Source organism: Melanostigma gelatinosum, assembly GCF_949748355.1.
Source record: "Melanostigma gelatinosum genome assembly, chromosome: 3".
Classification (NCBI taxonomy): domain Eukaryota; kingdom Metazoa; phylum Chordata; class Actinopteri; order Perciformes; family Zoarcidae; genus Melanostigma; species Melanostigma gelatinosum.
This window is the reverse complement of record NC_136636.1, coordinates 10,488,767-10,516,521: the sequence shown is the minus strand read 5'-3', so window position 1 is coordinate 10,516,521 and position 27,755 is coordinate 10,488,767. Positions and strand designations below refer to the sequence as shown.

Sequence of the window (27,755 nt, the reverse complement as noted above, 5' to 3'; positions counted from 1 at the left end):
TATATTTTTCACAATACCTTTAAATGATGAATCGTACACTTGCGTTTGATTAGATTTTATTACTTAAATTTCTTGTCAAATATCACATACACCATTCTTCTCAGAGGCATAAAATATATTACTTCTTTTACATTAAAAAATCATTATGAAAAATAATAACTGCGCTGAAGTTATCCAAATGTTGTATCAGCTTTATAGAAAACACACAAATACCAACAACAAACATGTGTTGATAAAAAAGAAATTGATTTTTCAAAATATCTTCACACAATAATGAAGTCTTTGGCTTTAAAATTAAACCTCATGCCATGGATATTGGTTGGTTAAATTGGGACATAAACCTAGACTTATATGTGATATGGAGAGACTTTTCTGGTACTGGGTCCCTATATAATGACATCAACAAAAACCCTTTGATTTCATGACATTTTCAACTTCACAAAATAAGGCTGGCTGTCCATGTCGGCTTTAGTAGCTGTAGTAATGTTGTAAATATTCAGGTCCTGGCCACAATCTTTTAAATATTGTGTAGTTAGTAGCCACATCATATTTTGTTAAATCATCAATCCGTCTGTGTTTTATATTCTAGGCAGCTTTAGCAGAATATACTACTACATCTGTGGTTATACAGTTCTAATAGTATAGTTGCATGGTTAACAAAATGTTGATGTTAAAAAGCAGCTTGTGAAGTTTGTTGTACGTTATGTGAATTACAAATAAAATAGCAACAACTTAATCAACAGCAGAAAAACAAAACACCCACCCAAAACCACAACTGTTATTTAAATCTGATTTGGCAAAGGTTACAAAGTCTGTCTTTGGCTTATCAAACTGTTCCTCTTTATCTGTGTGCTCTGTAGACTGACCTATAAACCACAATTTGCTCTACAGAGCCATGATCTGTCAGAACTGGATTCTGTCATGAAAACAGCGGAGCACAGTGTATAAATGCAAGAACAAATGTAGTCACACACACCTCATTAAAAAATCATGTTCACATCTCCACTAGATCCCCAATAGTCCAGAGTCTTTCACGTTGTCCTGCACTCTCATCTGCGTAGCTGTGGTCCCAGCATGACTTTGTTGATAAAGTTGACAATGGCCACAGCTGGCTGCTCCGGGTCCATTTCTGCAAACAGGTGACACACGTTCTCTGTAGTGCTCCCAGTCCGCCTCGCCACAAACCCAAACATCCTGCAGCGGAGAAAGAGATGCGAGAGGTTTAAAAGACAGGAGAACGAATACAATTAGAAAGAAACCCAGTTTGGTTTTTCAAGAGGTCAGAGTAACACGTCTGATTGTGATGAACTGCCATGCAAAGTATAGCACATTGTACCAGTCGCTAATATCACGCGCCAAAGAAAAACACACACAGTGAAGCAAGCACTTACTTGCTTGACGTGCTATCAGAATTAGTCCACCTGAAGCACGGGCACACAAATAGAGACGCAGAGACAATATTTAGTAAAAACACATGAATAACAAAGACATGGAGGCGGTTTCATGAAGACTATAGACAGTGACATGGCATTCTACATTCACCTCTCGGAGTGAAAAAGCAGACAAATCACAAAGATCTTATATCTATAATATAAGCCAATACAGGAAGAACTTGTGCAGCAGCAAGCACACAGATGTTGCTGCCTTCACGAAAGACAATCAGCAGTAACATGTAAGCATATGTATATCGTTTTTAATAAATAACACCTCTGGTCTTGTGGGTTGAGACTGCTGAATGTCACACTGTTGATTGGGTAGTGTCTCCTGAAAAACAGCCTGTGGACACACAAACAATACCGTGACTTGTTCGTCTTTGGAATTCGCTTTTCTGGAAAGTTTTCCATCTAACTATGGTGTTCATACTGTGTCAGACCACCTTTTTTTTCACTGAAATGAAGCGACATAATGTTGCTGTGAAGTAAGATGTACCTTCTTTTGCTGTCGGTTAGAGTGATGCCCTGAGAAGACACTTTGAAGAGGACCACCGTTGCCACTGGACGTGGACTCAGTGCAAAGGTACATTTGGTTGCCTTTGAGATTGCCTCAGGGCCCGTTAATGACTCGGTTTCCAGGGAGTTCAGGTAGAGCACGTTGCAAGCTTGTATATGAGAGAGATGAGAAAATATGGATCATCTTAAACATGTGTACTCTTATAGCTTGGTGCTATAAAAACAGGAGGCTTGAGCAGTCTCTGCATCAATTGCACTGTATGTGCTCGTAGGTCCGCGGTGGATACCTGCTCCTTGTTTGAGGAGGTCAGCCGCCGTGCTGGTGTTTGTTGTACTCTGCATCTCCTGAAGCTCCCCAACCAGATCTGAAACATCATCGTCTTCAGTTCCAGAACAATACTGCATACATTATTGAGGGTCCAGTCTCTGTTGTAATGGCCTCCTATTTGTTGAAGTGTTTGATTGTTCTCTCATAATAAATATGTCGTTTTACCTTTTTCTGGGATGTGAAGGGCACATGGCAGAGATATGGGAGTAATTGAATGCTGGTACACCAGGGCAGATAAACTTCCTGAGACAAAGACGGAAAGACAAAATAGGTAAAACAGATTATGATTCGGACAGATTAGAATGTCTTCCTATAGGTCAACAGGTTAAAACGATCAGGTTCAGTATGTCATCCATAACTATGACACGTATTGCGACAGTTGTCTCCCACATAACTGACCAAAGTAGGACTCATTCTGACAGCCCTTGATCTTCACTCCCCGTGGCCCAGTCTCGATGAGGAAGTGTCTCACCAGCTGTTCCAGAGGATCCCCTGAGAGAGAGGAGGGGAGAGGAGAGGAGGGGAGGGGAGAGGAGAGGAGAGGAGGGGAGAGGAGAGGAGAGGAGGGGAGAGGAGAGGAGAGGAGAGGAGAGGAGAGGAGGGGAGAGGAGAGGAGAAGAGGGGAGGGGAGAGGAGAGGAGGAGAGGAGAGGAGAGAGGAGGGGAGAGGAGAGGAGAGGAGGGGAGAGGAGGGGAGAGGAGGGGAGAGGAGAGGAGAGGAGAGAGGAGGGGAGAGGAGAGGAGAGGAGGGGAGAGGAGGGGAGAGGAGAGGAGGGGAGAGGAGAGGAGAGGAGAGGAGGGGAGAGGAGAGGAGGGGAGGGGAGAGGAGAGGAGGGGAGGGGAGAGGAGAGGAGGAGAGGAGAGGAGAGGATGCATGAACGAAAAAGATGCAGAAAATGTAAGATTCTGATGCCTATAGATTAATCTAACGATAATATGCATGTGAAAAAAGATACATACATGAATAATAATTAGGAGCGGTTAAAAAACATTAATTTAGTACCTGTGCCTTAAATTTGACAATAGTAAAAACGTGCTGACATATACATCATTTGAACTCAACTATGAAATAATTATAATTAAATAAATGCACATTAACAAAGTAAAGGAAACCACAAATTGATTTTTGTCATAAACTTCCTAATAAGTATTTAAGTTGACTGGATGTTTTCTGTGATTTTGTACACTTATTTGCTGTCTTCCTTGCAAACCCATCAGCAGTCATTCCAGATGTTAAAATAATACGAAATAGATGATTCAAAATCATGTAGTTCATCAGCCATTGAGTTCAAGTGTCAAGTGTGAGACTTTGCATTGTGACAGTGAGCCAACATGCACAACACCAGGATCGTGGATACCTTTGCTGACAGTGATGTTGGCATTAGGAGGAGGTGTGGCCACCTTAAGGGCCAGACCGTAGGCCCCCTGGAAGGAGTTACTGTCTCTGATGAGGAACGTTCCTGGTCCCTTGTCCTTCAAAACAGCTATGGCTATGGGAGAGAAGACGCGTTAGAGTGCTGTAGTGTAAAATCAGAGATGCAACAATGGCAACATATCGGTTACATGATGTCTCAGGTCACCCTGTTGTTTTCTAATTCGGTGTATTTAGTTCCACTGTACTGAATTACTTGATCGTTGATGATCAAACAAGATTGGTAATGATGAATACAAACATTGCATATCCCTCGTCATCTTCACCTTGGTCTCTGGAGATGCCTGGTTTGTACCAGTACTTTGAGCTGTCCTGGACAAACTTAGCATTGACCCTGATGTCTGCCTCCTCCCTACAGCTGTGGTGTGAAGACCCCCGTCTCTGCTCTCCCGCAGAGGGGGAGAAAGTAATGTGGTGCATGGGGGAAGGAGCTGAAGAGGCCCGCAGAAGAGAGTTGTGTCCGTTTAGGTATCCCGGTGAGGACGAAAGCCGCTTCTTCTCTGGTAGCGGTGGCTGGACGGCGGGGATGGTGACTGCAGTGTAGCCAGTGTATGGTATATGAGGGACATTTAGTAATGGGTAGTAATAGGACGCTAAGGGGAAGGTTGGTGTTTGATATCCGTCGGGCACAGGGGACGGTGGTTTTGTGCCGGTCGAGCAGTCTCTTTCCGGAGTCAGTCTTCGTCCTGCAGCGTCTGTCGCTGATCCAGAGGGCTGGGGAGAAGGCTGAAGGTCTGGGGAGCCAATAGGAGAATTGGGGGAAGTGGTGGAAGGACTAGAACTGAGACTAGCAGAGGGGTTCATGGATGCACCTCTGATGCTGTCAGAGGGGGTATCGCTAGGAAGGGCAGAGCCATTCAGTTGCACCTGGACTGGGGTGACGATGACAGTTGCATAGCTTGAAGTCTGTGATTGGGTAGATCCCTCTGCACTTCCTGTGATCTTGGCTGCTCCAAGTTTACCATCAAAGCTCGAACTCTGCTCACTTGATGGTCGTGTGGAGTTTATGGGTATGTTGGAACTCTGTGTTTGTGTTTCTCTCGGTACTGGTGTGATGGCTCCGTCACTATTTGTGCTGGACTCCAGATCTCTAGAGGGTTCTTGGTTTTGAGGAGGGCCATCAGCAGTTGCACTTAGGAAAAAATAATAATAAATAATTATATACAAATCTGTATTCATGTAATTATACTCTCAGCTTTAGAGCACGTCAAAGAGGAAAATGTTTCACCCACCTGTCTTCTGTGTGTGTGGGGCTGCTGCTGCCGATGATTGTGTAGTCATGATCAGAGTCCAATCCAGGGGTGCTTGACTGTCCATTGGAGTCCGATTTACCTTCTGAACCCTGAGATATGTCGTCCTCCACATCAGCCTTGGCTTGTTCCCCTTCGAGGAGTGAGATAAAACAAGATGAGATGAAGGCATACCAAAGACATTACAAAAATAAGAAGTAACGAACATGTTATTAACATTTCAATGTAAAAAAATGAAACAATCCCCACTGCATCCATCCATCTATTCAGTCACCTTTGTGATGCTCATAGTGCTGCTGGTCTCCAGATCCAGAGGGAGTCTCGGGCAGCCTGCCTCTCACAGGAGAGGGGCTACTAGCGGGCAGAGGCGAGGCTGATCCAGAGTGGTACCCTGAGGCGTAACCTCGGCTCTCATGGCTCTCGGCTGGGGATGGCTGATAAGGAGAGCAGGGACAGGAGTTACGGGGCTGTGGAGGGGTGTGGTACCCACTGCTGGCTCCATCCCGCACATCCATCAGAGACTGGGGGCTGGGGTAGCCCTGATGAGGTCCGATGACATATCTAGGCTCTGGGTTTGGACTCTGATCCAAAGCGGAGTGGCAGACACGAAATGCCGGCATGGCTGATTTGCACTGCCAGAACTCTGCCTCTCTCGCCACCTCCCATGGATTTTCACTTTCCCATAGCGGAGGCGCCTCTCTTGTTCGTTGTATCCCGGCTCCTTGGGACCAGTGTGGGTTTTCTAATTGGTCGGGGTGCAACGGGTGGAATGCTCGAACCGAGGCTGATTGGTGCTCTCGTCTGCTGGAGCAGTCTCGACAGCGGCAGCCAGAGGACTGTGTTGCAGAGCTGAAGAACATTTCCCTGTAAGGGCTAGAGGGCAGTGATTGATGGGAGAGATGAGAGGCTGGATTGTGGCTGGAATAATGGAGGAGGTGACACTCTTCCCCAGTGCAGAGTCTGTTTAACGTTGGGAGGGTGTGGCTGTGTGGGTGGGTGTGATCAGGGGTGGAATAAGGGTAGCAGGGCCTGAGGAGACAAGGCAGGGGCGGGGGTGGACGTTCCCATGGCAACTGTTGTGAAGGATGGGCACTATGTCGATGGCAGAGTTCCATGTGAGTTGAATGAGGAGGCGGGGAAACTGATTTGGATGGCAAGGCCGGCAGAGTTTGGCTTTTTGGATTCTTTTTAGTGACGTTGCAACGGCCGAGACAATGACCGTCAGAAAGGCAGGGCTCTCGTTCCCTCTCCCATCCACCATCGCCACACTTCGCACCCGTTCGACCGCAACACGAGTGTTCTCGCCTCAGACCTCCAGGACTTGGCGGGTCTCCGTCATCTAAAATCGCTGTCTCTCTGTCTTTCTCTTTGCCTCTTTTTTTCTCCTTTTCTCCATCTTCCCCGTCTCCTCTCCTTGATGGACAGTCTGGGTTTGCTCTTTCGGGGCGGTTTATGGACGGAGAGGGGTCTTCCAGGTGATCAGAGGGTATTGAGGAGTCGGAGGTGTAGGTGAGAGGCTGGGGCTGGCTGGGAGTTTGAGGCTTGACTGTGGGGCTGCTAGTGAGGCACCCGTTGGGTGATGCTGCTGAGGCAGTCGAGCCCGGCCCACGACGCTTCCTCACCTGGGCATACAGGCTGCCGTCCAGAGGGCCCCTCGTATGAGAGATATCTGCAAGAAACAAGAAGGGATGTGATGTCTGGTACTTTTAACACAAAGCTTCGCCTTTACACCTGTGTGTGTGTGTGTGTGTGTGTGTGTGTGTGTGTGTGCATGTGTCTTACTTTCAATGCTGTCTTGGTGGTGCAGGTTGAAGTTCTCATAAGAATCCCATCTGACCACAGGGTCTGAGATGTTGTAGTCCACTTTGATGGAGGCATCATTCTTGCGGTATTCTCGACCTTGGAAAGCAGACATTTCACAATGAAGCATAGACGAACATGCGAAGAGAAAGAGAAGCTATGACAGATAGATCGCTGATAATATTCACCTTTCATTTTTTCCGGCCCATTGGAGAAGATAAACTCGACTGTAGCATCTGGAGGGAACCTGTCATCTACAGAACGACGAGCATAAAGGCAGTGACTAAAATATCCAGACTGTAACTACAGAGACTGATTATAACATTCACAAGAAAGTGCTCTTGACATGTGAAGTGGAAACACCAAAGTTAATTTTTAAAAAAGACCACCAACAGAGCATAACACTTCAAAGAATTGTATCTGAATTTAGCTTCTTTTTTTTACTTTCATGCATGCGTATGGGTAGTATTATTTATAAATTGCATCCATGCCACAGCATGTAGCACTTAGAGCAACTGTCACACGACCGCTGCTTAATGAACCATGTACAAGCATTTCTGTTCCATTTAAAACTGACACTGTCATTTGATATTTGTATCAGAGTACACACAAACACCGCAATGGACTGAAAGATAAGTGGGTCTTGAATTATACAGCCGTGTAAACCACTTCAAGGAAGCAATAGAAATATATAGGAGGAGGTTTCCATTTGTTCATTCATATGTATAAAACACATTTAAATTGCAGTAAAGCACTGATGTAGTCTAAACAACCTCCCAGCAGTGATGTCGTACTATAGTTGTCCTTATGTACATGTCACTGTACTCGCTCTCTGTCTCTGTACTCTCTTACTCTGTAAAGCATTCATGACTGTCCAAAAGCTGAAACTGCCCCAACTTTCTATTCCATGCATTTCCTAAGAAACTAATGAGCTTCTGTTTCATACCTGTGCAGGCGAGGTCCAGTTCAGTCTTGCCAAACCACAGCTGGGCTCCGTGGACAGTGCAGGTATGAAACTGGACTCTGAACACCACCTCCCTCTCGGCTGCTCGACTCCGCCGATGGTAACACTTCACCTGCAGAGACGCATTTAGGAATGAAAGCCATGTGCAACTACGGAGGCTCGTTTCACATGAACCGTCTCAAAATGGTGATACCTCAAAGTGTGAAAAAGGAATAAATCAAAGTTGTATTCATAGATCATATGTCGTTGGTGCATGTTGCTGCTATGGCAACTGATTGCCCTCCGAGACAAATCCAGTACTCCGAATATGTTTATCCTCTCAAAGAGACATGCAGTGATGTACTGTATGTGTGGATATGGATTGGATTTAAATCAAAGTAAGGTTTTCAATTGGTGACACACAGTGCACAAAAAGCAATGGCTCACCATAATGTCCCCCTTTAATAAAAGCGCTGGCTCCATAGTCACACTCAGCTTCCTTGCCCTGGAGCTCTGGGGATCACTGGACACACACACACACACACACACACACTGAATAAAAAACGGCCACACCAGCTCAAACACACATAAAACCAGTCAAATCATGTCTCAGTTGGGTACAACAGTGGTAGACAACATTTAACTTTAACATAAGCACAGACCAGCCTACACCTAAACACAGACAGCAGCCTGTATAGACAATATCTGCCAGTTGGACAGGGGAAGGAAAAGAGTCTGCCCACAGGAGGTGAGCTGTAAAACGCAGTAACTGGACAACTGGCCATGTACTTACTAGACGCCTGAGGTGTAGACGAGCTGCAAGGACTGATAGATTTTCAGGAATGGATAGAAACCTGCATATACAGAAGAAGTTGGAGAAAAATGAGTTTGTAGACAAAGGCGTTATTGATTTTTACATGGTAAAAAAAAGCCGAGAATGATGCTGTTATGCAACGTTAGTTTGTGTAAAACTGACCTCCTCCGGCCTGAAAGTTTGGTAGTGATGGAATGAGGATCTGGTGGAGGAACAGGGGACTGCTGTTCATTTTGATGGTACCTGACAGCAACCCGCCAAAGTAATAGATGTACCTGAAAAAGAGAGGTGAGGAAATGTATTGATGAGAGCATGGAGCGACTGAGGCGAGCAGCACAAGAAATACAAAGACATACGAGTGTGTCCCACCTGTTCTGAGAGGGCTGTAGGGAAGAGGAGACTTTGTCTTCACAGAACTTTCTCATTGCTAGAGTGGTGAGAGCCTGGTCCGCTCTGTGCACACAACCAGAGATTTGTTAATAAATGCTTTAATACAGAGTAAATCACGGCTGTTGTTGGTGACTTTGGCGACCAATTTACTGTTGTCTCTTCTAAAATAGGCTTTATGGACATTTCCATTTTCTCTGGTTAAAGCTTGCCAACAAAAACCCAGGTGCGAATGCACTAACGACAGCATCTAGGGCTGTGAAGATGAGTCAATGAAGTCGAATAACAAACTTGACAATCAAGTAACAATAAGTCATTTTTAAAAGGAATACTTCAGAAAAACGTAATTGGTTTCAGTTGATTATTTGCAAGTTTTCTGGGCCTTTGTGATAGTGATAGTAATATACAAGTAACCGATTTGGGTTTTGGACTGTTGTTTGGACAAAATAACAAGATATTAATTACACCGACTGGGGCTCTATTATGCCATTTTTTCATGATTGATTTTTATATTTTAATATCGACTAAATGATTCTCGAAAAATAATCATCGTTAGTTGCAGCCCTCCATTGATTACATTGACTGAAGGTGATCAAAAGGGTTTGGGCCTTGATGACAACATAAAGACATTATGGAGACACAAAGCTGCGTGAATACAAAACGGACAATTAATCTTCACACGTGCTGGTGTAACGAGTGCCCTGATCGATTGATGATGATGCAGCTTACCCAGCTGATATCTTGCTGTAGTGCATGTAGGCTGCCACAATGACCCCCGTCTTCCCTTTGTTTCCCTGTCAGAACACAGATCACAGTGAGGATGAAATAGCTTTTCCCCACAAATGTTTCACAGCAAAGCAAGCAGATGTGGATTTAGGTTGCACTGACCTTGCAGTGGAGGACCACCACATTGTGGGGGTCAGAGGTCAGCCAGGTCTCCATTGCTTTACAAACGGCACAAATCCTGTCGAGGGGTGGGGCGTGAACATCAGGCCAGCCGTAGTCCTGCACCTGAACCGCAGAGGAGGAAAGATGTTTTAATTTCTGGTTGGAGTCCAAACCGTCTATTAACCTTGGAAATGAAAAGTTCTCTCTATTGATCTGTTATCTGTGAAGATGTAAATATGAGTACCTTTGGGTTAAGTCTGGTGATGTCATGTCTCTTCTCTGATAAATTCAGGAGCTGGAAAAGGCAGAGACACAAAAGACATCACAAATCTATTTTCATATAACAACCACAAACAATGCAAAAATAAGGACTGAAAGCAATCATCTTAGACAGTTACACAAATGTGCAATGAAAGCGTGTTGAATTTGTTTTAATAAAGATTTTAACAGCAGCCACGACTTCATTATTAAGAAGACTTTTCTTTCTGTTTTCAGTTTTCATGACTCACCAAGAACTTGTCCTGGTGCTTGGATTTCAGCATAGACGCCACTTCCTGCAGGTTTCTGCGGTAGTGCTGCTCCTCCAGGTCCGGCAGGAAGAAGACAGAGATGATTCTCTCCGTGATGTAGGTGAGGTCAAAGTCATAGTGCCGCTCCATCACATGCTCCATCACTTGTTCCACGCTTTTACTCCTGCGCATTGTGAGAGTTTTAGTGCAAAACATCCATCAAGTGTTTAAGCTCCCTAATGTTGATTATACTGTGCATTTTATTTCTGTAGATCCATTTTACACATCAAATATCCTTTTCTTTTCTTTAATGTGTGATTCAGGTTTCTTGGTACCTCGGTATGGAGCCTCTCTTCTTCTGTAGTGTAGATTTAGTGGAGCCGTGCTGAGAAACCATTAGAAAAGAGTAACTCTACTGCAATGATTGTTTGGATTACATAGTATAAAACTACATGTACACACTCACCAGGTCTGGTGTTGAGGTACAGGTGGGAGTCACCTGAAAGGAAATGAGCACATGGTTGGTTTTTGCAGCAGTCACATAACCATATACACACACACACACACACACACACACACACACACTTGTAATAAACCAGCACGTGCCAAGTCACGTGTTTGTTTTAAAGCTCTTGGTCCTTCTCCAGCAGCGCAGATTCAGGGAGGGAAGGAGGAGGAGAAAGGATGAAGAGCTGATGGAGAGGATAAGATTCATTCCCACTTTATTTCTGTCATCTGCTGCAGCTCCTTTGAGGAAGAGGCTGTCAGCACAGATCTGACTGTTCCACATGATGGCTTAGTGATGCGCGATGTCAGAAACACACACATACACACACACTCACACACTAATAGACACATACATATGAAGACAAAAAAAGCATCAGAAATGTAAAGAATTTGAGGACATTGTGTTGACTTCTTTGAGTTCTTCTTTTGCACACTGTATAAATGGTGTTTACTGAGCTGACCAGGCAATTAAATAAGAACGGCTCAGTAAAATAAGAGACACAAAATAAAAATGATTGATTGAGTTTTTTCGCCTTGTAAAGAGGAACGAGAGGAATGAGAGTGATGAAGTTTACTGGAGGAAGTCTCTACATGTGGCGTGCAGTCCTTGTATTCTAGCCAACAGTATATTGCCAAAACCACAAACACAGATATACACGGAGAAAGAGTGAAAGAGGGACGCTGAGGTCACTCAAACCGACTACAGCCACCACCTTTAGATAGTTTCTTATGAGGATAACAGTTCACCCTGAAGTGACAAGCTAGAAACTGCTATGTCAGTGCATGTGTTATCTTTCCGACTCATTTGATGGTCTCATGAGTAAAAAGTAATTTACAATTCAAATCACATCAAATGACTAAAAACAACTAGAAACGTATTCATAACACAACCTAACAAAAGGAAAATGAAGGAAATGAGCTGACAAATGGAATCAAACGTCAGTATTGCAGCACATCTACGGGCTCTGACTGTAAACCGTGACACCCCTGTCAACTTATAACCTTTGAACTATTCCATGAGATTGATTGACAGCTGAGCTGCCCTCTGTGGCTGAGTGCTGGGCAGTGCTGACAGGTGTCAGGCAACAGGTCAACGAGTCAAATTGCCTGCAATCACAATGATCTACAACTCAGAAAAACAACGGCGACTACACAGAAATACACGAGAAGAAACCGAGGTACGATCAATGCCGTCAGACATTTCCAATGCTACATTTACATATTTCCAATTTTTTGATTTATGTCATAACTCACTGATAGATGCTGGTTTTAAGCTAGTTTGTAAACCATCCCTGCTCTATCTTTGACCAAAAGTAAGGAACATGTTGCTCAATACGATTTGATTGTCAGGCAAGTTTTGATCTGAGCTCCAGATACATTTGATCGTGAGGTTATTTGATTTCGGTCCCTGACACAGTGGAGGTTGGTTTATTAGTCTTTGTTCGGATTCAGAATAGCTGCGAGTCTTGGAGGCATATCATGTCAACAACATTGTTGACTACATTAATAATGGAGAACATGATACTGATGTGACTGATATAAGAAATTGGCAGCTGATTTGATTTGTGTGGTCTGTCCACCCAGCAGTAGCTACTGTACTGTAGTTTTATTAACTGAGACCAATGTATGTTTGGAAGGTTCGAAATGAACACAAACAACTTATTTAATGCGTTGCAAATTTTCTAAATCTTGGAAAACATTGCAGTCATTTACATGCTACTGTTGAATCAACTTTTTGAATTTCTCTCCAGAGAAATAGTACAGAAACAACTTACAAAATTCAGTTAATTTCACTTTATTTAGGTGTTTGCACATTTCCAGGATAGGAGCAACGGCATCCTGGAATGTTCCGTTTGATTTGATTGGTTTCTTTAAAAAGACTTCAAAAAGATTTTTCATGCGGACCGAAGATGGGTTTTCTCTTACATGGTATGAACGCAAGTGGCAGCTTTCTTATTTCATTGCACACACACACACACGCACACACACACACGCACACACACACGCGCACACACACACACGCGCACACACAGGAGGAGACAGGAGATAGCAAACGACATTACGCAGGGGACACAGACAAAGACTGATGGAGAGTTTGCTCATGCTGTAATAGGTTGCATGGCAGGGACCAATCTACAAAATATGCAACTGCTGAACTGACAAGCTTATGTCGTTGCGTGACATGCAAGTCTCACACAGACTGACTAAAACTCTGTATTATTGAGTTTTTATTTCTATAAATCCATTGTTTCTTGGAACTTTAGTCAATCAGTTATTTTCACATTCCACCACAGATCAAGCATAATCTGTACTTTCCAGTGTGTTAATGTACAATGACAGCATGTTATAAAACCTACAGTAGAAAATGAAAGAACACAGAGAGACAGCCATGGGGGCGATCTCCTCTCCTAACAGGTTTAATAATGGTAGTTAAGTGGATGAAGTGGTCGGCTCCAGGAAGGAACAGTAGGAGACAGAGACAACACACATGTACATACATGTGTGTCAACACAAACATGCACACACACGTCGTTCACACAGAAGACAAACACTGTTGAACTGGCATGCACACCAGAGTCAACAGGAAGCCATCACTGGTCAACCAGGTTCCCACGTGCACGCACGCACGCAAAGTGTATCCACGTGTCTTTGGTGGCTCTGCCAGCCTCAGGGTCTTCATTAATGCATGTGGACTGCACGCTGGAGCCACTGGGATCAGAGCCATCTGGTTCAGTTTGTCCTGTTCATCAGCTGGCGTTTACTGAGGTGCCAGTGACAGCACTCGATCCCGTCCTCAGGGACTGACTCACTGGATCTAGCGTGGGCTGGATGTCTGGTCAGGTTCGTGGTTCAGATTGCCTTGTTCATCAATCAACACTTTTTACATTTGTTAAAGCAAAACTGGCAAACATTCTTCAGTTTCAGCTTCTCAAATGTGAGCGTGTGCTTCTTTTCTCTGTTTTATTTCGCTTATTTGCCAGGGGTGGGATAGATGCAGCTATTGCAAGCAGCCACTTGCCTTTGCTGAGCACAAAGACTGGAAACAAGGAAACAACTGCCTTTACTTTGTCCGAAGTTTAAAAAGTCCTCCTTCCATCACCTCTAAAACTCACTTATTAACACGTTACAGCTTTTAAAGGTGCTGGTAGATGTAGTTACCGGTACATTGATTTGGGTAGAGCCAGGCCAGCAGTTATGCGCTGGTTCCAGTTTTCCAGTTAAGCTAATCTAAGTTAAGCCAACTAGCTGCTGGCTCCAACTTCATATTGAACCGAGAGTTATGTCGAGAACGAGAGCAGTGCAACAGTGAATCTTGATTAAGAGTTTCCTGGCTGCTTCACAACAGAGTGACTGTGGTTTGAATCTAAAAAGTTGCCACTGCCACACCTTGAATCATCACTCCTATTCCAGCGAGAGGAAACCCAACACCGAGATCTGCCGCGAGAGCAGCGAAAGTCAATTGCAGTGAAGCTGGAGATAACTGGAAGTGTTTGAGACGGGGGTCTCTGTATGCCGTCCAGGAGGAGCGAGTTTCATTCTGACAGTCGACTCAGAGCTGACATCGCTGTCTGGAGAGGGAGAAGTGAGTAAGCCTTACCATTTGAAAGTGGAAAACCAAAGTAACCATGACTAATTCCAAGTTCCATGGTCTCACAAAAAGACTCTGAAGGCCAAAGTCTAAACTAAAACTCTGAGGCTATTTGTTTTCTTGCACTGACTGTTAACATTTCACCCTCCACGCTCCAGAGGGCAAATTTAGGAGTGGCTGTTATAAGAGGCTTCACAGGAAAGTGAAGTCTCTTTCTTCTCTGCCTGTGTTCCGTTTTCTCTCATCTTTGATCCCTCATTTCTGCATTTCTTAGCCCCTGCCGTCTGTCACTCCCCCCTGTCCTGCCACCTCACACACTCCTGTGTGTCTCTCTACTGTTAGTGCCTGGGGAGAGGATAACCACACTCAACACACACAACATCAGATGACACCTCGATAAGCATCACTCACAGCCGGGGCAAGTCACTAACCGGCCCCCGGAGAAGAAGGGAACAAGAGGTAGCACAACTCAAAGCAAACACACAAACTGTCCAGGGAGTGGAGATGTAGACGAAGCTTTGAAGGGGGAGAAAAGAGGCATCAGGAAGACGTTATGGAGGAAAGAGGAGAGGTAAACAGAAAGCGAGAGCGAGCACTGGAGAGAGATGTCAACAGCTGAACACGCTGACACACAGCAGAGAGATTTCACTGAGCTATTTTGATAGAGCGCCTTATTTTAGACCATATGTCCGTCAGAACACTTAAAGGCTCATTTCGTCTATTTATCCATCCGTCATCTCACAAATCCACTTGCATATCTGGCAGCAGTGATATTTTAAAGAGACCCGGCAATGAATCTGAACTGTAACTCCGTCTCACTGCATCACGGCAAGATGCGTTTACATTTTCCCAACGACATTTAACGTCCAATAATTAAAAACAACACACTTTTATCACAACCTACTGTCTGTATTGATCCAACACATGAATATTCAAAATAAATATGTTGTAAAATGATGCTCAAATAAGCTTCAATTGTTTTAAAGCCTTTCCAAAAAAAATAGGAGCTGTATAATTCCTGGAATATTAAACAAGTCTTGTTTGGCTTAGGCTCTCAGGAAATGAAAAGCAATGGGTAAATACAAACACAGTGCATGCATCCGTGTGTGTGTGTGTGTGTGTGTGCACTGTCCCTGTCAAACTTAATAATTGATAAGACTAGTAAAGCAGTCACATTAAATTAACCATGGTAATTATTTGTACAAAGTGCATCATGCTGGTTATAAATAGCAGCCACAGTGTGGCCACCTTAATGAAGTAACACAGATGCTCATCTGACAGGATAGATCCACTTCTACCACCATCCCACTGAGTTCTCCATCTGTATCGACTTAAAGCTCTTTCTACCCCCCCCCCCCCCCCCCCCCCACTGATGTGCAATGACACGTCGAGCTGCCACAGGAAAGCATTTCCACCCGGTCTCCCGTGGTGAGACAAACAGAACAGGAGAGGTGGGAAAAACATGCCACTTGTTGCTCAAAATGCCCGATAGGAGAAATAGCCACAGAAATTCACAACTTCTGCACGAGAGCTAGAGACCACCGATAAATGAGTGGATATTAGCGCACTGCAGATACATCGGTAACGGCGTAAATAACGGCCGATAAGTAACAACGTCTGAGGTATTTTAGAACACTGTTCCACTTGCATTAATTAGGACAGATGGACAACACTAATATGTACAACCCTTTCTTATTACACAAGCACATATTCCGTAAAGCATCATACTTGCTATATCAATTCATAAATCAGCTGGAACATTAGCAGAACAGCTGGTGTGTATGGCTAAACACAACAAGCATCTGTATTTCACTACGCAACATTAGGATCCATCCGATTGTGTTCGGACAGCTGATGCAGACATTTGTCTCTGTCAGGTGTCCTTTGGTCATAGATGGCTGTCTATACACTGACATGTATACACAGTGTTGAAAGGAGACAGATATCCTTCAGTTGATGGATACTGTGGGAAATTGCATTCTTTCAGCAGTATACATAGGTGACACAGAGTCGGTAGTATGAATGTTGATGAAATTAAAAGCAAGAAACGTTGTGCATGCTGGTGTATGCAAATGCAGACACGAGCCAGCATGCCCTCAAACACATTAATCTATCCCCAAAACAGTCTGGCACAGCGGTTTTACAATATTGTACATTTACGGGCATGTATAGGAGCATATAGAACAGGTTCTGTTGCAGTTCCTGTAATTTGCTAACCTGCCTGCATGCTGAACTATCTCATTAAAAAGTAAACCTTTCACTCTCCGGCATTAACAATTAAAATCGGTATATTTTTTTTGTAGGTCACAGCAGGAGTCTCCGCTTATATTCTCTGCACTTGCCTTAATCACCGTCATTGAAATCCTCTTTCTGGGCAAAGCAAGAGCTCTCTAGCTCCTTAATGGAATTATGTGCACACATGCATCACATGCCGCATTATCAGAGCAAACACTGTGAAGAGGCTTGAAGGTTGTTAGCTTGCTACTCAATAGAAATACAGAAATGAAAAGTCAAAACTCATGTGCAGAATACATGTGAATAAACTAAACCCAAAGCTTTACTCAGTAAATACAGAGAGTGTTTTTACCTCTCAACAAGCAGCTTCAGTCTTCCCCTCTGCCTCTGAGCAGTCCTCTCTGTAGACTGGGATACACCGCCTCCCTGTCTCTCTCAAACAAGCTCTCACTCTCTCTCTCACCGACTCCCTTTGCCTCCCTCCCTCTCTCTCACGATAATAAACACACACACACACACACACACACACACACACTCCCACTGTGCTAGCAGCACATGCAACATAGCGTTCCCTCTCACTATGCCTGCGTCATATGTATCGAGACAGTAAAATGTCGAACTGTGCAAGTGCTTTCCCTTGCACTCACACTCACACTCACACTCACACACACACACACACACACACACACACGCACACACACACACACACACACACACACACACACACACATCAATACGTGCGGGCACTCGGCAGCCCTGCAGAGTGCCAGAGTGCTGATGTCCAGTGACCTCTCCAGTGGCCGGAGGCTGAGAGAGAGAGAGATGACAAGTAGCAGCGGCACAAAGAGGCAGGAGTAGATGGACTGCATGAAAGGATGCACAAAAAAAAACAGCAACCTTGGAGCTAAAAATAGTTGTGATTGTTATGGAGATGGTACTAAGCTGGCATAACACACTGATGAAAGCATTTAAGACTTGAAAAGAAGACAAAAAATACCACGGAAGAGGTGGGAGAAGCTATGACTGTGACTATAAAACATCAGGAAAAGGAGAAATCTAACGGAGATGAAAGGTAAAGAAAAAGGATGATGACAGTGAGATGCAAGAGATGAAAGAAGAAAGGAAAAAAGAAAAGAAAGGAAGCAATATGTTGACATATGAGAAGCTCAGTGGGAGCATAGCGTGACATGAAGCCCAGAGCAATTTGTAGCCCTGACCCAATGTTCCCCTTTATTTATGAATACCCCCAAACGGGACTGATTACACACTCACACACGGTCGACCTCCCCAGCTGCCTCTCACTTATTTGCGTCCCCCCCCCCCCCACACACACACACACACGATCACTCACTGGCTGGCATCTACGGCACTCTTGTTATTTTCTATATTTACCCACTCAGACTTCTCCGGTGCAGATTGATCATTGTCCCGTGGGACGAGTATGACACAAATAATAATCCTCTTTTAATACATGCTGCCAGGGCACAACAGCTGGTTGTGCCCTGTTATACACTGTTACAGTGCGTGTGTGTAAGAGGAGGAAGGGGCAGGAAGGCAAAGCCCCCCCCCCTCCCCCCAACCTGACCCGAAGATCGGAGAAATAAATGTGAATGCGGTTTCTTTCTGTGCGTTTGTGCCGTTGGACAGCGAGGCACAACAGCACAGTTACAGCAAGGTCATGAGCTCACTCCGTGGTGTGTGACACTGAGCTGCTGTGAGCGGGGTCACGGGAGAGCAGAGGCAGCTACTGCCAACGGTGTGACATAAGCTGTGGACAGAGAGAGAGAGAGAGACAGAGAGAGAGAGAGAGAGAGAGAGAGAGAGAGAGAGAGAGACAGAGAGAGAGAGAGAGAGAGAGAGAGAGAGAGCTTCCCTCTCGCTCAACGCAAACACACCCTCTTATAATGAAATAATCCACTCAAAAACAACAAAGAGCAGGCTCCTTGTTCATAACACAGTCGTTTGCATGGCAGTCGTATCTATTGAGGTCGCTATCTGTGTAGACAGTTGTGTCCCGGACTCCTTTATGATGGATTTTACCTCGTGTGGTTGTTTTATGGTGGCAGTGCAAAAATGGTGACAAGAAGCCATTTCTCTTTGATTCAGAGGGAGCGACACCTCACTTTCACCACTGATGTAATGCATGGAAATGTTCTGCAATGTTTTTTTACGGTATTTTCATACATAGTTTCAAACGTAAAGCCATAATGGCCTGACACTTCTGCTGCAAATACAGAGAAATGAGATGAACAGAAAGAGCTATATACCGGATTAACAAACACTAACACAAGTGAAAATAATCTGTTAAGGATGGGAGATAATTTCACAAGGTTTTTTTTTTCATAGGTCAATTTATTGACCCATAAACACATAATTCAATTGTTTGCCTTGCTTCCAGAAGAAATGTCATGATTCATGTTCAAGGCTCACACATTGTCCATAGTATTTCTCAGGGCTCTTAGGGGCATGGTGAGGGAACTCAATGGACCAACAATGCCTCTATTGCTTAAAACAAGTAGCTTCCAGTTGTCCCGAGCCAGTTCATTTATGTACTTGACTTTCTTATTACTACAGTGAAAGTGCACAGCTACTGCTCCATTACAACTTGACAGCTATAGGCACAAAGCCAGTTGTCCTCTTCAAAGGTGCCATCTCCCTGAGCTGTGCTGCCTCCTATGCTTTTCTTCTCCTGACCCCCACTGAGACATCAGCTCACAGGCTAATGCCCTCTTATGATCAGCCTAAGAGCACTTCTCAGAGACAACGCTAATGGAATTATTATATATATATATATATTATATTATTAGAATGGAATTGTGTAAAGTATTATTCTTTAATAAGCACAAATGCTTCCTATCAAGCTGTATTACAGAGACTTCACTGAGACTTCCAGAGTGTTTGAGGACAGGAGCTCGTTAACACATGACTGAATTACTCATAGCAACCTGGCTGGTTGCAGTTTGGGGGGGGGGGGGGGGGGCTTCCTTTAACCAGACATCTAGGTCAGTGCACATGGCTTACTCCACTTAAAACTCACATCTGAACCTCTGACACAGGAGCAGGCTTTGCTCAGGACAGGAGGACGGTAGAGTGAGGAAAGGTTCTGCTTACCTTGGCTTCGCATGTCTTGTGAACCGCAACCTTGCACTCTGCACACAGAAAGGAGAGCGCATGTATTATGCTGACAGTGGGCTTTGAGAGAGACAGCGAGAGAGGACAGTCAGGGTGACCTCATCTATAGGTGCGCATCCACACCGGTCAGTTGTATCTGTAGCTGACCTGACTTGAGACGTGGACTCACCCTTGCAGAAAGCCCCGGGGTTGTCAATGTGTTGCTTGCACACGTCGCACACCCTTTTCCTCTTGAAGCTCTTCTCTGTGAAGGTGTGGCTCCCCGTTTTCACGAGCTGCAGAGACACAAATCAATCAAATGAGTCGAGGGGAGAGACGCTCCCGCTCATAGGAAGACATTCACTTCATCATTGATTAGACTGAAACCATCTGAATGCATTTGTGGTTGTAAAATATGTTGTGCTTTAATGTGTCTCGAGCATTTTATCTCAGCATTGGACGGTCACTGTCCCCTGTCTGGCTGCTGTCAGAGCAGATGTGCGCTGGTTCGGTGACACACCAGCATGAGCACTGATGTCCTACCTGCTGTACATTCAGCTTCCTCCGCTAAAGACTCCTGTCATATCACGCTGTGTTCGGAGGAATCCTGTTGTCTCGTCTCTTAACGTGTCCTCATTCTGTCTTAGTCTGTGGCGCAGCTGAGATGATGAAAAACAAACAGCTTCCTGTGCTGCCATCCTCCTCCAATGTGCTGGGCTCAATGTAATTGAATAGATGCACACAGTGTTCATTTTCTTTAGTGGTATTCTTTTTGATGCGGTTGGCTTTCTTCAGGTTGCTGGGCTGGGTGTATCTGCCACATGGTTTAGCATAACATTTGGTACAGACATTCATGCTCCCCAGAGGATCAACAGTAAAAACTTTGGCGATACCCTGACTTGTCCTGTAGGTGCAAACATCAGGTCAAAATTAGAATTCGTCCAATAATTTGGTTTATAACTAAACTCTTGCAAAACTAATTTTGAGTCGATTGCAGCCGTATGTATTTGCATGGAGGAGTATTTCCACTCCTCCAGCATCGAACAGCCTCTCTTCAGCCTTTCCTGTGAAAACAGAGTCTGCGTTTCCATCTGGTGGATGAATCGGGATCGCATACTGCACTCATCCTCAAGGCATTGGCCCTCAATACAGGCATGCGTCCGCATTTTTTTAGGTGTGATTGGTTGATTTTGCAATAGTATTTAAATATAATTAAAGCCTATAGTGACATTTAAACAAACTTAATTGAGTTGTACAGTTACCTGAGAACAAATGGCACAGATGGTACCCAAATGTAACCAAAAGGCCAATTTGATGATTCTGCCTCTACATGTCTCCACTAAAACCTCTCCAACTTTGATTTGCTTCACTTTATTAACATAATTCTGTGCACATCAGCATCATGGTCGCCCACAAAGGGCCGGTTGTAAATGTAACTACTTGAAACATATTGTTAAATAACTCTCTGCATTCACAGTTTAAAGTAGTCTTCAATGTACTCACAATACATTTCCATGTCAAATGTACAGTAACCAGCCAAAGAGCTGCTTCTAACTGTTTAAGTATCATCATTTTGACTTTCTATTTCATAATTTTGACTTTCAATCTCATAATTTTGACTTTCAATCTCATAATTTTGACTTTCTATCTCATAACTTTGACTTTCTATCTCAGAATTATGACTTTCTAGTTATGACTTTCTATCTAATAACTTCGACTTTCTATCTCATAATTTCGACTATGGGGATATTTTTATTATTATTCGTCTAACTGCTGGCGGATTCGCGGGCCACATAAAATGACGTAGCGGGCCGTAACTGTATCTCAGTAACTGTATCAATTTAAATTATAGAGGAGATATGAAAATAAAGCGTTAACCCTGGAGAACTAAATGTTTTTGCGGTACACACACAGTCCCAGTGAGGGTATCTGCCCTAAAGCAAATAAGTGGTGCCCTGAGTCATAACCCAAGGATGTAGCTTTTTATACAGCAACACTTAAGTGTCCCAGTGAAAAGAGGGATAATGTTTATATAAAACTATTAATGCTTTCCCATAAACACTTAAAACTTTCCTTGAGCACAGAATGAGGAGGTGCCTGGAAACATCAGGAGGGAGTGGGTGTTTGCACTGCGTCTGTGTGTGTGTGTGTGTGTGTGTGTGTGTGTGTGTGTGTGTGTGTGTGTGTGTGAGAGAGAGTGTGTGAGAGAGAGAGAGGCAATAGGAGAGGTGGAAGGCCACAAACAGCGTACCTGCACACACTGGTGTTTATTTTCCAGTTAAATGACTCGATGCTTTTCTCAGGTCTTGAAAAAACATTTCTCAGCTCAGGCATGTTATACTTTTTCCGATGCCTGGCTTTTTCCAAACAAGGGGGGGGGGGGGGCATTGAGTTCAACTCTGGAAGATGAAGGTGTTGGACTCACTCTAAAACACTTTTTTATTGACTATCCGACACCAGAGTCTCACTTCGCCCGCCATCTTGACTGAGAAAGAGTGGAAGTGCTCTATAAAACAGCCGTGTCCCTGAGAAGAGAGTACACAGTCTAAATCCTTCATGACTAGAAATGTATCATTCATGTTTCATGTAGCCCTGCCCTGAGCTTTGTGTGGTTACTCATGTGAACGTGAATGCAAGCTGATTCACTTCGACCACACTTCACTAACCCTCAACGAAACAAATCCACAGAATTTGGGACATGCTTCTTTAAAAGTTGTGAATGGGGGCGAATGGGGGAGAATGCTTTTCAGTGAGTGTACTGAGGGTTTTAGAGCTTTTTTGTTGAAAATCCACAGCGAGCGGTGAGATAGCGTGAACCAAAACTGTAAAGCTACGGCCGGACAGCTGAACAATGACCTGTAACTTGCTGTAAAGCCCTGTGAAGTCGAGGGGAGCTGCAGATTCGGTAGCTTCATCACTATGAGCAAGGCCTCTCACATTACACATTGTATTCACATCCACATTTGATACATTATTAGTTTATAACAATATGTATTATACCCGCTTTAAGTATAAGTGAGGTGCTGCTAGGTAGACTTTTGCCTTCTTTGGCCATAGACTAACTGTTTCCTCTTGTTTACAGTCCTAAAGCTAAGCTAAGCTAACTGGCTGCTGCCAGTAGCTTCATTTCTAGCATTCAAACGCAACAGTGGTATCGATCCTCAAACCTAACTCTCAGCAAGAGAACAAATGAATGTAATTCCCCAAATCTTTCTTTAATTACACAGCCAACAAATCAGGGCATTCAAGCACTGGTGACCAAACACAGAAATATTGTGGATTCAGTTTGATCCTGTTTGCCACTAGAGAGAGTTACAGTAGATGGTTATTTGATGAACAATGCCCTGAGAACTATACCATAAACATAACATGTGTGTGCTGCAATTCATGAAGACTGCACTGTGTTGTTATTGTAATGAGGGTCTGATGTCCTCCGGTCGGGTACAGGGGTCGGACAGTGTGTTTAAAATTGTTGGATTAAAAATAATGAAATTACTGTTATCTAATAACAATCACCCTCTCTGGTGGAAAAACAGTGTTTATGTTGTTCACTGACCTGTGCTGATCATAAGCTCGACACATTACCGTTATGCCGTATGTATTGATCTCAGAGCAGCAAGATTGTTATGATGGATGGAAGTTGCTTTAACACCATGGAATCCACTTAATGTGTTGAATCTGGGTATCTGTGTGTGTAGTAGTATGTGTGTGTCTGTACAGGGGGATTTAGGAAGAGAGGCGACAGGCCGGTGAACATGACTAAAAGAGGGCATGTGAGCGGAGAGGAGGATCATCATCCCCTCCAGCCATTTACTTTTTAAATGTTGTTACATAACTCGTGAATTTTGGAGCTTGAATCAATTGGACTTATGTAATGGCGCACTGTATGTGTAACCGTGTCTCTTCATGAAGCTGACAAGAGATCAGCTGCAGAATAACGATCACACTGACGAGTTAGTTGGACCGGACTCATCGTAAAGGACAGCGACAACTTTAATCAGAATTGCTTTCTTTACACATGAAGAAATGTTTAATAATGCCATATTATTTCTCAAAAGATATACAAAATATAATCTGTATATATCAATATCTAAAATATCAGCATTAAATCTTATTAGATTTAACAAGCAACATTACTTAAAAATACCAAAACAGTATCAATAGCTCAATGTGACGAGACATTGAATTGATTTTTCCTTTGCCATTGGTTCAACCAAATCACAAATGTTTTTCCATGTTTATAGTGGCCTATTTAGATTGCATTGCTGCACATCTGAGCCAAGTTGTAGTAAAGCTACATAAAAAAACGATGAGAAGGCAACAATGTGAGTGCAGTAGTGTGTTGCAGAATGAGGTCCACTGAAGCCGACACTGGACAATCACTTGGAGTACAGTGTCTTCTCCTTCTTCAAGGTCCGTGAATTCTTTAAAGAGAAAAACATCTCAAAAGACGATTTTAACGCTTCATTTTGGATGAACACATTTTCATCAGTTCCATGTTGAAACCTCACGTGAATTACTCATCTTTTGACACCAGTTTGTCAGTTTGAAGTTCAAACTAACGCAGGATGAGTCAACGGCACCGCCTGGTGGACAAATAGTAGTATAGCTTTATTTTTTTAATAAGTAGTATAGCTTTATTTTTAATGACCTGGTGAATGCAGACCCAGCGTGTTGTCTGTGTTGCAACTAGAGATATGCAACTAAAATAAGTGAAGCATATCTTAATCTACAACCCAACCACACATCCCTTTATTCCATATCCATACTTTGGAAGTTCAGGAGGGGGGACAGGATGACTATGCCAAATATATATATATATATATATATATATATATATATATATTATTTGTATTTATATATATATACATATAAATAAAAATAAATAATATAATATATACAAATAAATAACAACAATAAATTATAAAATATATATATATATATATATATATATATATTTTAACTATTTACATTATATAAATTATTTAAATTATATAAATATATGAATTATTTAAATTATTTATTTATTTTAGGTGCATAAAGGGATTTTGTTTCCTGTGCTAACATCAAGCATGATGAACAGTTGGTAATCTGTCTCAAATAAACAAAACTAAGCTTCATCAAAGCATGTCATCAGAGTTGTTTGCAGTATGTTGGTGAGTTACACTTAACTTGAAGCAAATCGTGTGGTAATTTCTAACAATTGAGATCATAGAGCAGTCATTACATTTAAAACTTACAAATGAAATGACTCATGAACCTCAGAGCATGGGTTTGCCTTTTTTACATGATGATGCCATTTCGCTTTTCTGTCCATCAGGACATTAGCCAACAGTAGAAGGAGAAAGCAACAGTAAGGGGTGGACACAACATTAAGAACATGTGTCACATAATTCAATCCAATCACAATATGCGTTTAATGCTCTGTCATACTGAGCATTTTAAACCCTTCAAATGTCGAATTTGAATGTCGAGGATTTTTGAATTTGGACTGAATATCGACTGCATTGGACTGTACAGATGTTTGTGACATTCGTGTACTTTTAGTACAAGTGACCAGAAACTTCAGTTGAGTGGACATTCAGTCTCCAGTGGCTCCCGTGACTATCAGCAGTGTTGCAGTATTGCTTTGCAGTGTTAAAGAACTACACCCTATTTGGATTTTTGCAGCCAAAGCCTCTGTCATTCTACAAGCATGTCGGGCCACTGCAGCGAGCCCGAAGCTCACATGGAGATGAGGAGCGGGTCAGGCACCAACGGAAGCATCATGGATTCCTGAATGAATGTGGCTGCGTGGGCTTCTTCTCTCCATGAGGACGGCAGCAGCATTTTAATTAAGGATCTTATTCCAAAACAACTCAGGAAAGTTATCCAACGCTGAGTTTTCAATACATTTCTGGCTCTATGAACACATGTACACACTAATTCATTCATAAATATAAACAAAAAAATATACAGCACACACACACAGTAAATAAATACAGTGTACAGTAACACCCCCCCCCCCCTCAGCACTAAATTCCTCGGTCGTGCGTGAGTGTCTTTTTTTCAGTGACACCTCACTGACATACCGGAGAGCAGGAGCCACAACCGCTAGCTTTGGGTAACACACACACACACACACACACACACACACACACACACACACACACACACACACACACACACACACACACACACACACACACGATCCTCTCAGGAAGGGACGGGAGCAGGTGGCGAGTCAGGGGTATGCTCTAGTCCTGGCAGGATATTTATAACCTGCTCGGGTAGGGGCTGTCACCCCTAAACAGCCATGAAAAGGCTGAAAATAGGTGCGGGAATGAGTGTGTGTGTTTGTGTGAGTGAGAAAGAGATGCCGAGACGGAGACAGAGAAAAAAGAGACAGACACTACAAACAACATAGAGAACTCCTGGACTGTTGCATGTATGACATATTTCATTCCTCTCCATTGCAGAGTCCACCCATTCAGTTGGGACCATGTAATCATAATATGGCACGTTCAGATACATCCACACTCACACGCGCACACACGCGCGCGCGCACACACACACACACACACACACACACACACACACACACACACACACACACACACACACACACACATTCGTACAGCCACACACAATCAGGTCTTTAGGGGATTTGCAGCCACATGTGATCTGAGTAATGTTTTTTGTTCCAGCAAGATCCAGAAGTTCACTGTGTGAAAGCGACTTTACTTGAAATAAATTTTCTTTCTGTTTATCCATCTAGTCTCACACACAGCATGCCGGGGAGTGATTTACTCTGACATGTAAGAGAACGCACACATTCTGGTGCATAGCCTTGGTCCTAGACCAACAGACTCTTTTTCATTTGAGTCTCTATAAAAGTCCTCCAGAGGCTTTAAGTGGCTTGCTCCTAAATCCATACATGTTCCTAAATAGAGCCAGCAGCCAGGCAGACGGCGGGTCAGAACCTAACGGTAACCTATACCACTTCCTCTTGAACCTGGAGACACACGATTAACAGGGATCAAGTGGATCGTCCGCCACTCTCTGTGTCTATTTCCATCGTTCCTCGCCAACGATCCCATTTTACGCAGCAGGAATGACACATTCACGAGGCTGTCGAAATCAAACTTTTGACGAATCTCATTGACATTATATCGCATCAAATGTGCGCGTCTGATGCAGGAACCTTTAAAACATGTTCATCCTTCGGTACGCAGGCATGTGCTGCACAAGATGCTTCAAAAACCACAGAGGACGAATATATTTTGTGTGTGTGTGAGAGAGAGCGAGAGCGAGAGCGAGAGAGAGAGAGAGAGAGAGAGAGAGAGAGAGAGAGAGAGAGCGAGAGCGAGAGCGAGAGCGAGAGAGAGAGAGAGAGAGAGCAAGAGAGAGAGAGAGAGAGAGAGATGGTGTCATCTCATTTGGAAACGTGGTAATTCTTTGGATTTCTTTGGTTGATGTCTGTTGACTATGTAGTGAATGTCGTGTATAATAATTAAACAAAGTTCAGCTTCTTCTTCTGAGTCAAATGATAAAACACTCAGCAGTATCTCTGGCGATTTGAAACGACTGAGGCAATGATGTACAGCTCCTACTGGACTCTACGATCAGAAGCGAAGGCACAACCACAATGTTTACTGTTCCCTAAAGAGCAGTTATTCACTTACCTCAGCAAGTTGAAGGATGTCGGGATGCACCTCAGCCTCTGCCTTTGTGGGGATTCCTCCTGGGTCAGTGTCAGGTCCATGAGTCTTCATCCTGCCAGTGCTCATGCTGTGAACGCACCCCATACTTCCAGAAGACGCCTCTTTTTGCCTCGTTTCTTTAACTTCCTCGACTCTTATCCGCTCCTTCCGCACAAGTGCGTTGCTCCAGAAGGTCCTCCTCCTCCTCCTCCTCCTCCTCTTCTTCTTCTTCTTCTCCTCTCAGCGCTTCATGTTATGAAGGGCCTCCTTAAGTTTCTGCGACAGCCAACGTCTTCCTCTCCAACATGCTCCTTCTTCCCCAGTGACCCCTC

The 27,755-nt window shown here is 43.6% G+C and overlaps 1 protein-coding gene across 4 annotated transcripts; it reads right to left on the bottom strand.

Moving 5' to 3' along the window:
* Positions 1-58: 58 nt before the first annotated feature.
* LOC306775892 (tensin-2-like) lies at positions 59-27,598 on the bottom strand. Of its 4 annotated transcripts, XM_079266449.1 has the most exons (27): positions 27,406-27,598; positions 19,932-20,037; positions 19,742-19,779; positions 10,766-10,798; positions 10,635-10,684; positions 10,300-10,483; positions 10,035-10,085; positions 9,791-9,913; positions 9,632-9,696; positions 8,885-8,968; positions 8,678-8,790; positions 8,495-8,555; positions 8,149-8,224; positions 7,705-7,834; positions 6,947-7,012; positions 6,741-6,857; positions 5,233-6,627; positions 4,941-5,091; positions 3,975-4,840; positions 3,635-3,766; positions 2,677-2,769; positions 2,443-2,520; positions 2,237-2,314; positions 1,930-2,098; positions 1,708-1,776; positions 1,392-1,421; positions 59-1,194 (listed from the first exon to the last, which is right to left on the bottom strand). In XM_079266449.1, exons 1-27 carry the CDS (start codon positions 27,526-27,528, stop codon positions 1,050-1,052), a joined length of 4,626 nt encoding a protein of 1,541 aa, XP_079122575.1. In that variant the 5' UTR covers positions 27,529-27,598; the 3' UTR covers positions 59-1,049. The 4 variants fall into 4 exon arrangements, with proteins under 4 accessions (XP_079122575.1, XP_079122576.1, XP_079122577.1 ...); XM_079266450.1 differs by lacking the exon at positions 1,392-1,421; XM_079266451.1 differs by lacking the exons at positions 19,742-19,779; positions 19,932-20,037.
* Between the last annotated feature and the right edge of the window lie 157 nt (positions 27,599-27,755).

Coding starts and splice junctions, on each gene's coding strand:
- LOC306775892 (XM_079266449.1), bottom strand. CDS start 27,528: ATGGGGTGCGTTCACAGCATGAGCACTGGCAGGATGAAGACTCATGGA. Junction 9,914..10,034: donor TCACCAGACTTAACCCAAAG/GTACTCATATTT, acceptor TCTGCGGTTCAG/GTGCAGGACTACGGCTGGCC. Junction 2,315..2,442: donor CCTTCACATCCCAGAAAAAG/GTAAAACGACAT, acceptor ATGATGTTTCAG/ATCTGGTTGGGGAGCTTCAG.